The sequence below is a fragment of the Mugil cephalus genome, chromosome 2 (assembly GCF_022458985.1).
Source record: "Mugil cephalus isolate CIBA_MC_2020 chromosome 2, CIBA_Mcephalus_1.1, whole genome shotgun sequence".
In the NCBI taxonomy this organism is placed as follows: domain Eukaryota; kingdom Metazoa; phylum Chordata; class Actinopteri; order Mugiliformes; family Mugilidae; genus Mugil; species Mugil cephalus.
The window spans coordinates 12128562-12142276 of record NC_061771.1 but is presented as its reverse complement, the minus strand read 5'-3'; the positions used below and the strand labels follow the sequence as shown (position 1 = coordinate 12142276).

The 13715-nt window shown below is 45.3% G+C and overlaps 1 protein-coding gene across 1 annotated transcript in view; it reads right to left on the bottom strand.

The window, feature by feature from the left end:
• The window catches only part of neurl1aa (neuralized E3 ubiquitin protein ligase 1Aa), a 37707-nt gene that overhangs the window by 8546 nt on the left and 15446 nt on the right, over positions 1-13715 (bottom strand). Inside the window, exon 4 of the mRNA XM_047579156.1 lies at positions 4243-4968. Within this exon, the coding sequence (XP_047435112.1) occupies positions 4243-4968 (726 nt within the window). The remainder of the gene's footprint in view (positions 1-4242; positions 4969-13715) is intronic.

Here is a 13715-nt window from a genome sequence, read left to right as displayed (position 1 = left end):
AAACAAAAGATGCAAGGAGCAAAAAAAAAAAAAAAAAATGAGTCAAACAAACAAACAAACGAAAACTCTGAATGAGGAGAGAGGAGCAGATGAGACGACAGAAGATGAGACGCGGAGGAGAGAGGAGCGTGGCAGCTGCAGTGCATGAGGATGTGGGCGGTGAGACGCTTCACTTGAGCATGAGCGCGCTGATATTTTAATGGAATCTATAATACATGCGGATCGGGATGGGTGTTCTATTTCCACGCCACGAGGCACGAGGTCCCCTCCGCGTCTCTGTGAAAGTTCAGCTGTCAGCTGGTCAGTTTTCAGCTCTTCCTGATCTTTGGGCGGCCGAGAAGAGATACCGTGGTCATTGATGTAAAACAGTGAGGAAGTGCATATCGGGCTAAGCCTGCGTACGGTGGCTGTGAGGAGGCCAGTCTGCCAGTGAAGCCCTCAGACTGACGTTCATCTGTTAAAGTGTTGCTGGGAACTCTTATACACATATTATTATTATTGCATTAATGACACTAGTTATTAGTTTAGCGTGTTTCATTAGTTACACTGTTTAAAGTCAGCATGTTACCCTTATACTCATGTTTATATTAGTAGTAGCATGTTTAAATGCTACATGATCTTAGTCAGATATATAAATGACAGATGTATGTATCATCGTGTTCCATCTGCTGCTATCTTCTCTTTCTGTCCTCTCTTCTTCCTCTTTTTCATATGAGCTCGAGGTTTCTTACCGTGTCTTACTGTGAAAAGCCTTTTTGTTTTTTGTGAATGTGAAAAGCTCGGCAGGATAGCATGCTAATATCACATAGCAAGGGTCTGTTCACATCCATTAAATGACACATCCATTAAATGACACAACTTTTGTTGTGTGGAACTCACACAACAAAAGTTGAAGAGTCACTCTAGCGTTCTGTGTACTTTGGAACGTGCATAGGTTGTACGAATGGCTGAGTCAAGCGTATATGAATTAACTGATTCGTCGCTGCGTCAGAGGAGCAATAATACCTCTCTGGTTTCAGGGATCAGTCCAAGACAAAAGCAAAAAAAAAAAAAAAAAAAAGCCAGTTCATAAAGTCATACAACCTTACATTGCCTATAATTTGACCACTAGTTCGACTGTGGATCAATGAATTTAGAATGCCTGACTTATTTGTTTCGTCCATGAGGATGCACAAGTGCGTCACTTCTGATGCCGTTTGAGGCTACTAAACTGTTTGGCGGAAGTGTGGCAAAGCTCCAACAGAGGCACCGAAGAAGAAGCATGTGTGCACATACGCACGAAATATGGAGCCACAAAGAAGGAAGCAAGACAACTCCACTCCACTGCGCAGCTTTAATTCTGTTATTTTGTTTGTAAATGTGTCAAGAGTGAGACACAAAGTGATGTATGTGCACTGTTAAAAGTGCATTTCCTCAAAAAAGATTTAAAACAGCAATATAACCTCAGGAAGAATGACTCCCACTGCCAGGACTACAGACAGAACCGACGCCATATTGATTTCATCCAGTGTCACTAACTCGTCAGAGCACTCTTGGCTGACCCGAGACAGCCTTGCGTATTTGTTTGAGTTCCTTTTAGAAAGGTCCATTACTTCATGCTTTGTTTGAAGTGATGACTACTTTATCTTGCCCTCCTGAAGAGCAGGGGCCCACTGGGACACATCCCTCACGCCGACGAGACGGCAGGGTTCCAGTTCAGCTGAACTAAAGCTACGTTTCCCTCCATTCGACATAGATCAGGAGTCACAACAGCGAGATAAGAGGCGCTTCCTAATTCGATGCAGCTGGTAGGTGAAGACGGTTTACACCTTGGTGGAAATTCCAAGATCAGTCCTGATAAGCAGATGAGTCTTAGACTTTCATTGTTCTCCAGTTCCTGTTTTCACGGGCTGCCAAGGCTTTCTGTTTTCAGCAAATGATTATTAGAAGTGCACACGTACAGAAATCCGGTGGTCTGCTGTACACATTTGCCAAGCAATTTTAACAGTAAAGCAGGAGATTTGCCGTAACGCAACCCAACCCAAAATCAACCGAAGCGTCTGTTCTTTCTGCACTTATTGGATTGATCACTGATATTTTCTGTCAGAGCTTTATTGAAGTTCACTGTGCTTTATATCGACGGAGCTGTCATGGCTGCTTTGTTGTCAGCCGATGTAAGTGGGTCACGCTCACAGAGAACATTAACCCACTGTGAACACAGTGAGGCCAGAGTTTAACACGCCTGTACACCTATTATAGCAGAAGAGCTCTAAATATAGTGTAACATTATATGTTAAGACTTTTGATGAGAGACTTATTTTAGCCCCCGGTCTCCTGCATGTGAAGTGAAATTTGTGCTTTGGCGGCGCTATAATATGACACTGCTGACTTACTTTGGCAGAAACAGACACACACATACATATGCTACCTGCAACTTCTAAGAAGACCGTATGCTTGGCAGGGTGTAATGAAGTGCCAGATCCTTCCCCGCTATCCTTTTATTATCAGCATTTAGATAAAGGGTAAACAAGCCTCAGGTGTCCCGACACACCACTGACAGGCAAAGCGTCTGCCCCGCTGAGACATCATGTTGTCCCCGCTGTGTGCAGGTCACAGCCCTGCCCGTCACAGTCTCTTTCCAGCTCTGCTAGCTCACTTCCTGTTTTTCGTCTTGTGGCAAAGCTTAAGAGCATCTACACTTCATACTGCTCCTACGAATGTGTATAGATGCTACGTGGCTCGGGACAACTGCTGTAAATACTGTGGCAAGGAGAGAAACGAAGAGGTCCCGCAACATAAGCGGCCGTGACCGTGGCTGCGATTTCCAGAGGGTGAGACCGGGATTCAGCACCACGAATAGATTTTATCCGCAGGCAGTCAGTGAATTAAGCACAGAACTCTCACCAGTGGCGTGCCCAGCTCAAATGAAGATCAATATACTGATCGCCAAGTTCCTCACCCGTGACACATTACTGAGCTTTCCACCATCACTTACTCTTTCAAGTGGGATTATTCACAAGATAAAGTGTGCGGTCAAATAACAAAGGACGCTCATTACTCCACTTAGAGGACATACAGGAGGCAGATAAAATAAGAGCTTAACTTTTAGTTAAAAATAACTTGACTGTATTGAACGTAAAGTCCTTTACAACCGTATAGATGGACTTTATTTACATGTAAACATCTTTTTATCTATCTTCGAGCGTAGGCAGGGATTTTTGTCTTTGTCAGACAGTCTGTGGTATGACAGCCGAGCTAAGTGCTACCTGGCAGAAGGGTTTGTGAGGCTGTGTTCACACTAAAATTAGTACTGCGTGAAAGAGGAGAAAATGAGTTCAGAAATCCAGTTTTGTTCAGTCTGAAGAACGACACACCGAATACCGACACGACTGCACAGTCATTTGGAATAGAGTGAAACATGATTTCACAGTTCTGGAAAAAATGTGATAATAGCAATTATTGTACCCTCGAACCGATGCTGCATTTTGTGATGCAGTGCAAGAGCAGCTTTAAGTCTGAGAGTGTATACCGTATTTATTGCTGATTCATCTGTTGAGTTCTAACAGACAGCCTGATAAAGTGTCGGCTGTTTGAAAGATGCAGTTATGGCAAGTCTCTTAGAAGTTAATGGTTGCCTTGTAGACCCCTTCATGGTTTGCAGACAATGTGACCTTTTTTGAAGGGCGGGGCTTAACTGGATGCAACACATCTCAAACACTATAGCCTGTAAACGGCGGTTAGCATATTTTAATGAACTGTTTTGGCAAGAATGAACGAAGAATGCGCATATTTTAGAGCATATACTAATACATTCATTCTCTGAGACCATGAGTGTTATTTTAAAAAGTTGACCCTGGCTGATGGGACTACATTTACGGATCCCTACACTCTCACTCATTGGATGGATGATTTGACCAAAGGAGGACACAGAGGGGACGAAGTCTGGTCTGTCTTTATCAAGTGAAGCCTCTCTAACAAAGATATTACAAGAAGAAAGTGGAACCACTGTGGAGGGTGACGTAGTAAATGCAACTTCTGCTTGGACATCGTGTTAGCTCGGGGTTAGCATTAACATGTAACAATAATCCCCTAAATAATGATTAACTTAATGTAATTTCAGTCATGATTTAGTCCAACCCATGATGTTATCCAGAGTGAAACTGATGATGCATTACATATTAATCTGACCTGATATGAAGAATGCGCGTTGTTGTTGCAACGACCCCAATGCATCTTATGTGACGTCACGTGCTGCTTACTTACCCAAAATCTTCAGCTGCGTCACGGCTCCATGCAGGCCAAAGAACATCCAGAGCGGTCGGGAGTTGTCCACGCACACCTGCATGCCCACGTTGGTGCCGTTGTGGCTGAGGATGACCTCTCCTTCCTGGTTGACCAAGAAGCCCAGGATGTCGCTGCTTTGCAGAGGTGTCGGCACCCGGCACACGGCCCAGAACTCCTTCCGGTCCACCAGAGCTTCGGGGTTGTAGGGTAGGTCGCTGGGGCGCAGCACAGCTGGATCACAGGAGGTCACGCCGTAGGACAAGGAGCCTGAGCGCGCCGGGCTGGACTTGGTGACTTTGATGAAAACGGTCTCTCCTGTGCGCAGAGGCCGGTTGGTGAAGACCAGGGTGCGCTCTTCTCGTGCGTGCTCGGAGCGCGCCACGGTCTGCTCGTCCAGCGTCTTGATGTGGGCGCCGCGCAGCTGGTGGAAGTGGAGGTCACTCTCCAGGGAGGACGGCAGCAGAGAGGACTGCTGGGAGTTGAGGGAGTTCTGGGGGATGGGACAGGTGGAGGACGAGGCGGAGGCCAGGTGGAGGGTGTGGCGGTGGGCGTGGTTGTGCATTGAGCCCCTGTCCTCCTGCTGCAGGTTGAGGTCGCACAGGCTGACGGACAGCCGGGAGTCGTCCGCTTCGCGCCGCAGAGAGGAGGAGCGCACAGTTGTGAAGGAGCGTGGGCGCAGGCAGTCCGGAGGAACGATCTCGCTGTCTGCAAGGGGAGGGGAGAGGGGAGACAAGTGGGAATAAGACGCAGAGAGAACAGCAGTTAATAGTGGTCTTACTGTGCTGTGTTTTGATTAAGATTTGCCTGAGGCCTGTGGAGATGAAGTTTGCAGTCAGCTGAAATCCAGCAGTTCTAAGAAGGGCTGAATCTGCAGCTAGTCTGACAACAAGATAATGATAAAAGAGCGAGAGAGCAATTTAATTTCAGTTGCACGAGTTTTATGCTGTGAAGCGTTGCTCTAATTAATCAACACTGGGGCAAACGGGAGTGTCAGGAAGTGTATTTAAAGATAAAGAAGTGAAAGAAAGCAATCGGTTGCTTCTTTATCTGGGCTGAGCTGAATCATCCAGTTTTAGACGAGGAAATGCTGCACGGTGTCGGTGACTACCTGTCCTGAAATAACATTTAATGCAAGTGTGGATTTGTGTGTGTCCATTTGAGTGTAGTACAGTATCACTTGACAGGCAGCCTTTAATATTTGCCAATAACGTCTCTAATAGCAGGAGCGGCGGCCACATCCATACAAAGAGACACGCCTCTGATAAGCTGCCCTCAGGTTGCTCACCGTCTCATCCTACGCCCTGACACAGCTGCTTAAAATATCACCTCTTAATGTGCCCTCCCTCTCTATCTCTCCCACATGACTCCCTCCTGGCCTGGCGGTGGGGGTAAAATTAGCTTGCTTAGAGAGACTCTGTCACTCACAGTCTCGGTGGGATAGCGCCGTCTGGGTTTGTGTATGATCTGTGTTTTTCAGACTGGAAAGCCAAAGGACAGAGAAAGAACCCACTTCATCTCTACGTCCTTTTCAAAGCTTCAAAGGATGAGTGGAGAAAAAAAAACACACAAAAATAACAAGAGTCGGAGGGGGGAGGATGGAGGATGGAGGATGAAAAACAGCCGCTGACTGTCTCGGGAGGATCTCAAGCCCGGGTCAGCTCAGCGCCCCTCTATCTGACCAGGGCCTGACAGGCCTGACTCCAGATAAACCTCTTAGCCTCAATTACCAGGGCTGTGGGACAGGCCACTAACTGTAAACTGTGTCTGTGAAAACAGAGCAGCCAAGCCTCTTATGAAGCCCTTCCACAGCTGAACAAGCCTCAAGCCAAAGGGAGACAGATTAATGACTTCCCTAATAAAAGGAGCCGTGCATTTTGCTTCTCATGAAGTTGATTTAGTTGCTAATCAATTATTAATTATCACTGTGTTATAAGGGGAATTGTTCATTTTATTCATGCATCAGGTTACACATGAAGTAACGCACAAGTAGGCGCTGTTGGGTCGGCAGAGTCTGCAGGATTATGTATGTGATATACAGTGTAAACACTGCTGACCAAGAAGATTGAAGATAGGAGTGAGATAACTAGATTAGACTGATAGTGGTGATAAAACTCAACATGTTGCCAAGGTTTATAAAAAAAAATAAGATGTTTAAATACGTAACTGTCAACACTACACCTGTTGTTCAAGAATTTTGCCTGAAATGTTCAATCTGGGCCAGTGTCCAGTGTTTTAGATGTCTTCTTTACTTTCTTTAGAGACGGTGATATCTGCAGTCTGTTTCACTTTTTGTCCTGGTTCTGGGTTTTTGTTTTGTACCTTTTCCCGTTTTGTTTTGGAATCTGTTGCCTCTCTGGCCCTGTTCAGACCTTGCGTCAACATCCGTCCTGGGAAATCTGATCGCAAGCTTGGACCACAGTAGGAGTTGTTGTTGGGGCACACCTGACCACATTCATTTGACAGTGTGACCACACAGTGAGACCTAGGCCACAAGATCCAATCTGGGCTCTGCTCTGAAGTCACCAGCTTTAGGTACGTGTGTTCACACCTGGCGTTAACATCTGTCTCCAGATCCGACCTCCGTTTTCCACTGTGTGCAAATGAACTCCGACATAATCTGAGTGACAGTAGAATATTTAATCTCTAATGGATCTTTACTGCTGATCCAGACCCAAGAACAGCGCCGTTTTATGTGTGTGTGCCACGACTTCAGTGCAGACCTGCACAAAACTCCTTACGCCCGCCACTTGGGAACAGTTCCTCCAAATTGGATCTCAAAGCAAAGCCCGAACAGGCCCTTAAATCTGTACTTGGTTTTCCAGGATTCAAGCTGCAGCTTCACATCGCTACTAAAATACCCTCTATGTTTTCTAAGAAAATATTTCAGTCTTCTTCAAAGGCTGCGGCTTGACATCACGCTGTGAAAGTGTAAAACTGAAGTGTAGACGACAGCAATCTTGTCAGTGCTTGATCCCCGAGAGTGACATGTCTGATTTTCCGCATCATCACTGAAATGCTGTCTGATGATTTGTACGCAGAGGAGCTATCGCCTCTCCTTCAAAGTCACGTCAGTCGTCAATTAATGTTAGCTGCTAACCCGGATCACAACACTTTGTGATTAATGTTTAATGAAACTACAGCGCTGTAATTGCGCTAATTGATTTCTCAGAGAGGCATCAAATGAAGAGGACAGTGCCTCTGGTGCAAAGGGCAGCTCCCAGAGAATGCTAATCAAACATTAAACACCTCTCTTCTCTGAAGTGTGCAGCAGTTAACCGAGTCCCTGAGGCCAGCTGAAGATGACTAGCATGCCCGCTCACATTTCTTCTACTATTTCCTTTGCTATCAATTCCCCCTCATGGCCGCCTCAGCCCTCACGAAGAACCTCACCAGGACTTAGAGGACGGGTTGCGGAAATGAACAGTCTGAAAAACGTATGGCGGTTAAGTTGTAATTGAACGGTTCAATTTGTCTTGGAGCTCATTTCCAGATTTTGCGCCGTTTCCTCAGACGGAGAGCCATCTGCTGAAGGGGACGCCTTTAATGTGAAATCGTAATTTGGCAGATCTTGCTCTGAGATGACTAGGGAAGGCTTCTGTCTTTAGCATCACATTGGAGCACGCGTGCTGACCACAAAAGCGATTGTGATGCCGAGCCACCTGCGACCCCGCTGGCTCCGAATTACATCACCAAACAAAATTATGTGCGTGTCTTGCAGAGGCCGCCATTTCTCTGCTGCCCATCACTCCGTCCTAAATTGGATTACGATGGGACTTTGTCACAAGGCCTCTGGGACATGACGGAGGACTGGATCTGCGGCGAGGATGATGACATGTCCCGGGGAAGGATAACAGCGGCTGGAGAGAGAACAGAGGGGAGAGGCGGGGGGAGGGAGGGCTGGTGTTGCCCGTGACAATTCTGGATGTATATTGAAAGGAGTCGATTGGAGGCTTCCAAAGTCACAAATCAACTCCCTCCCTTTCTCACTCCAACTGAAGCTCAAACGCAAAATGTGTGAACACAAACCCGGTAAATCAATTCCTCCAAAAAATCAGGTCTTTTATCAGCCGAGTTCAAAGCTTCTCTGAGGGTTTATGTTCCTTTTTACATTCTCTTCCTCTTCCTCTCTCCCTTTTCAAAGAGTTGTCATTTCAAACCCATATTGGCTTGTGCGCCAGGTATTCTTGTCTCTGCTTCTTTATTCATCAAAGGGTAGTAAGACGGAGGCGCCGACGTACCGCATGTGTGTCTAATGCTCGCTGTTAACTCGGAGAACAGAAAAAGGAATGAAAGGACTGAGGAACATTTACCGCGCATTTGCAAAAAGTGAATTTGTGCACGCAACCTGTGCGTCTGTGTGTGTGTGTGTCTGTGTCCGTTTGCGACCTCACCAGCTGCTGCCCGCCAAGCGTGGTGCACCTGCGTTTTAGACGATACAATCTCTTTGTCCTATTGGTCCCTTTCAAATCCACCACTCACAGATGCTCTCTCCCATTGGCCGAGGCCAGAGTTTTTCACCCTGAAAGCTGCGTCGCACAGTGTGTTTTTGTGTGTGGCCATGTGCACTCACTTCTCTCTGACATTGTGGTGGAGCCATGGAAGATGCAGCTGCTGACACTGTTAGTGTGGGAGGGAGGACATAGGGGGGAAGGATTCATCACCTGATTCTTTAATCTTGATTGAATTTCAGACCAAACGTAGCACCTGTTGGGCAGAACCCTTAAATAATTCATAGGGGGAAGCATTAGAGGTATGGGTCAGCTCTTTCACGGGACAAAAAAATTGAAATCCATTTGGCTTGCCTTTTTTTCTCTCTGCTTTTTTCCCCCCTTCAGTTTCTCCACTGAGCGATTTTTGATTAGAATAATTAGGCACCTGTTGGGCTAATCCACTGCAAATACACGGACAAGAGTATGGGAGGAGTGCGGGGGGGTGGTGGTGGGAGGGAGAATGGCGGCGTGTCTGTTTTGGCCCGCAACAGCTTTGGCTCACGATGTAAATGTTTTTGATTAGGGAATAGCCGAAAAGCAGGTTAGCTAATGCTGTGCACGGGGAGGTGGATGGAGGGAGAGGCTGGCTTAGTGGCTTTGCTAGCCTGAGCAGACGGAGGGTGCCAGGGGTTTGAGCCAGTGGGGGGAGGGAGGGAGGGAGGCTGTGGGGGTGTGGATTTACTCTCCCTCGCGCATACAGTCTATGTCACAGAGCTTATCTTTATCCGTGGTCTCTGCAGGGTTTCATCTGATGTCAGCAAAGGTGAAGAGAGAGCTGGAACCACGAAAAGGGAAATCTGGAGGGAAGCGGAGAGGACATGGGGACAGTATCTGTAGATGTAGGGAAAACTGCCCTGCCAAGGAGGCTGAAGGTAGAGATGGCTATCCGGGGAGCTTTTGCTCAAACAGATAAAGCAGACAACACAGGGTCTTTGAGGGAGAAAGAGGCAGCATATAGCTTGGCGGTGACCAGGGGATTAAGAAACACAGACTGGCCAGCCAAGTGAATGAGCGAGCAAGCTATAAAACAACTAGGGGAGCGCGAGAGAGGGATACTAGATGGGAGGGATGGAGTCAGAGGGGTCTTTGTGTTAGATGTTTGGGATGTTCTTTATTCCCTGGCTGTGGTCCAAGCCAGGCCCTGCTCGGGCTGGGCGGCTTTGAACCCGAGGCTTTTGGAAAGAGCAGCATGCTCCCAGGGCGACACATGACCATAACAAAGAGCCAGGCAAAACGCCCGGTAAGTCACAAAAGCCCCGTCCCTGAGGTCATCGGCAGAATTCAGCATGTGCCGCCCCTTCTCTGCCAATCAGCATGCCAGGACCACGGCGCTAATAACCTCCATCATAAGGTTTTTATATTAAAGCTCCCCTGTTTTATTCCTGTGCTCAAGTGCTGAGAAGGGCTAATTAGTTATTCCTGGGAGCAGATGGACACGCTAACAAAAAAGAACGTCCACCTCTTCACCATTGCCCATTCGCAAAGATTCAGCGGTCAGGACTGCACCAATCAGTGTTTTAGTATTAACAATGAGCAATGTGAAATGTGTTACTCATAGTGGTGAACTATGGAGCGGTGTAATTTAGCAGATAGCTAGTGAACACAGTGGAACGTTTAGCAGCTAAATAGCAGGATATTTTCTCCAAGAGAAGAGACCAAAACAGAAATAAAACATGACTGAAAATTGGAAATTAGGAATATAGGCTGACTAACGGGGCTCCAACCCCTCCATGGAGCTATAACAACACTGCCTAGCAACTTCAGTAGCCAACCACTGGCCTCAGTGTTCCCTCAAGTCCTTCCTTCCTGCTGTACAACCAAGCCATGCTCCCAGCAGACCACAAACGTAGAACGACTGTGCTATTTAAATAGTTATTTTTCCATTTATTTAATGTTTTACCTGTCCTTGCCTTGTGCACTTATGGTGCTGTAACGTGGCAAATTTCCCCACTGTGGGATAAATTAAAGGATTATCTTATTTTATCCTATTCCTGCTGACGCCCCAATAGCCAACAGGTTTCTAACACGTTCAGTCTTGTAAGCTAACAGTAGTAGTAGTAATTGGCAAGTTCTACTTTAAATGATAATTCCTCAAACCATCAAACACAAATTTTATGTTACCTTCACTAAGACTAAACAACTATGATAAGTTCCATTACTGATTAATCTATGCAATTAATTTTTCTCCAAGTGGTCGGGTATAAACCGTTAAATGGAAGTGGGAAACCGCTTCTTCTATCGTTACGTTCCAAAGTAAACTGAATTCTCACATTTGAGAAACTGGAGCTGGAAGAATTTGGGTGTTTGTGGTTGAAACTTAAATACAACATAGCTTAAGTTTAAGCATGTTCATGCTTAATCAAATTCCGGTTTCCTAAATTTGATATTAACCTCATTTCGCCACTTGCATTCTTATTATTATAATCAGGACTGATAAAAAATAATAATAATAATAATAATAAAAGAGAAAATCTAATAAAGTGGGATTATACTTTAAATAGGGGCATAGTCACAGCCTTATTTTATAATATCATTTGTGATGCAGCATGCTGATGGGCTGAACGGTTATAGAGGAACATTCGTGCACCCGTGACTCCTGTTGTTATTCTGTCTTGGTCTAAATTTGTATAAGCAGGCCACAGTAAATATAGTGTTGATTCCCCTGATGATGCATCAGAGGATCGACAGGATTACATGCCTTGAATGGTTGGTGAAATCCCTCCTATTGAACAAGAAAGACACACAGAAAAACAGGAAACTCCACATAAATCCTGACGAGTTACCTCTACTTTACCCCCATTAGAAGGATTCTCATTTCTACTGAACTGGTCACGTCAGATAAAGGATAAAATGTGTGTACTGGAGTACTCAGCCAAAGTACAGTAATTTAAAACTGATTCCTAATGCCAAATCATACAAGTTCCGTTTACTCCTCTTAGTCTTTTCAGCTCTCTTACCAGCAGCCATCATAAATTACACGTAGTTCCCTTAAGCCAAGAAACACAACCTTGCTAAATTTGCTTTGCTTGATGTCTAGAGGTCTATACAACACTAAACCCTCTACCCTTGCTAAATGAGCACAGAAGAAGGCCAAATTTACATCATCTTTTCTGCTTTGTGTATTTTTATTGGATGGCCCGTGTGACGCATCAGGATTCGTAAATGTGCTGCTATTAACTGGGAGGGCGAGTCCTGCCAATTCAAACACCAGTGCCAGTCAATTGCTCGCAACAATCAAATCATCATCATCACTAAAAGCAGTTGGTTTCTCCCAGAAGTATGGGAACCCTGGCCTACATTGCTATCCGCGCCGGATAATGCAATGAACGTTGTGTAACTGAAAGACTTCGGACGATCCAGATGACTTTATGTTAGTAGAGTGGAGCCAGAGCCTTTTGCAGAAAGAGCCAAACCACAGTCAGTAACCGAAAGTACAAAAATCTCTCAAAAGTTCTGACTTTTTTAAATAATGTCCTTGTGTCACACCAGAGAAAAACAAAAATATAATTTTTTAAGCACTGCTAAAAAAAAAAAAAAAAAAAAAAAAAAAGTGTTGGTTTCTCTGAACCCTTGGAATTTTCTAATTAGGACTGTGTTTTTAAATTTGTCTCATCTCATCCCTAAGTATGTTCAACTCTCCATTATCTATTCAGAAAGTTCTTCATGGTAATTAGTGTCTGTGTAGCCTCTGGCAAAGGAAAACATCCTTCTGTGTTCTTCTTTATTACTGCTTTATTCTCAACCCACTTTCATTATGAACCCTTTTGAGACATGTAGCTATTTACATTTGTTTGACTATAAGTTGTTGAAGAGATTCTTCTCAGATTCCATCAGTTCATGAAGACACTTGGAACAATACTGTTAATCTGACCCTCATTCTGCACCTAGGTCCAACTGATGCAGCAGAATCTTCTTCTTGGTTGTGTTGAATGATGAAACTGTTGTAGCATTTACAATAGAACTGAAGCACTCTTATTATTGTGTCATTTTTATCTAAAAGCTGCTCAGTGGTTCCTTCTGTACATGGGTAAAATTTAAAAAAAATAAATAAATACATGACACCACAAATCTGAAGGGCAAAAAAACATTCAAGTTCTCGTGTCTGACTTTTGTTACTTTTCCAAACCTCCGTGGCCGAGGCACACATGGTTGTAGAGGCTGTTCTACACCTGCATTCGGATCAACAGCTACATTTCTATCAGAGATGGCGTCCCCCACTTTAGCCTCACCAATGCTGACATGTTGTGAAAGGCTCAGACGGGATGACAGTGTCTCGTGAGCTGACGCGCTGTCAGAGATAAGCTAGCTCTTTTGACACGTCTTGTGTAAGACGTAAACAAAGACCCAGGCCTGACACGCCTTCATTCATCAAACCTGCACGCATTGTTTTACTCAGCGAAGCACTTTCCAGGATTAGTTTTCATTTCACGTAGCCCACGGCTGTCATCTTCACACAAAAAACATATTTCGGCAATCGCTGCTTCTGCTTCGTCCTGCAAAATAAACAATGCCTGGTTACTTGAGAGAGAGGAGGAGATGGTGGTATCGCATATACAGGAGATACATCCAAGAGAGCAGCTTTCTGCACATGGCTGCACCGTGTTTTCCGGCTGAAAACATATCTCCAGTAACCACTTTCCCTACTGCTGCCACTCATTTTGGGTGACAGCGAATGTTTTTGCTTATTTTTTCGCTCACTGGTACGTCAAGAGCTACCGAGTAATTCAGTCCATCACACGAGGACGGTCTCTGCAGATGTCAAAGGCTTTTTAGTGCTTCCACCACAGTGTTCCTGATGGTCTACAGAGATAGCCTCTCTTCCAGGACACTCTGTTTTGTATGAACTAAATTAACTGCTTTTCTTCTCTCGGGGTGACGGCTCGATTGGCTGACTCCTTCTCTGAGTCAGCCGGGTCAAGAGGTGTTTGCGGACTCGGGGATTTGCAATCAGACTTTCTTCTC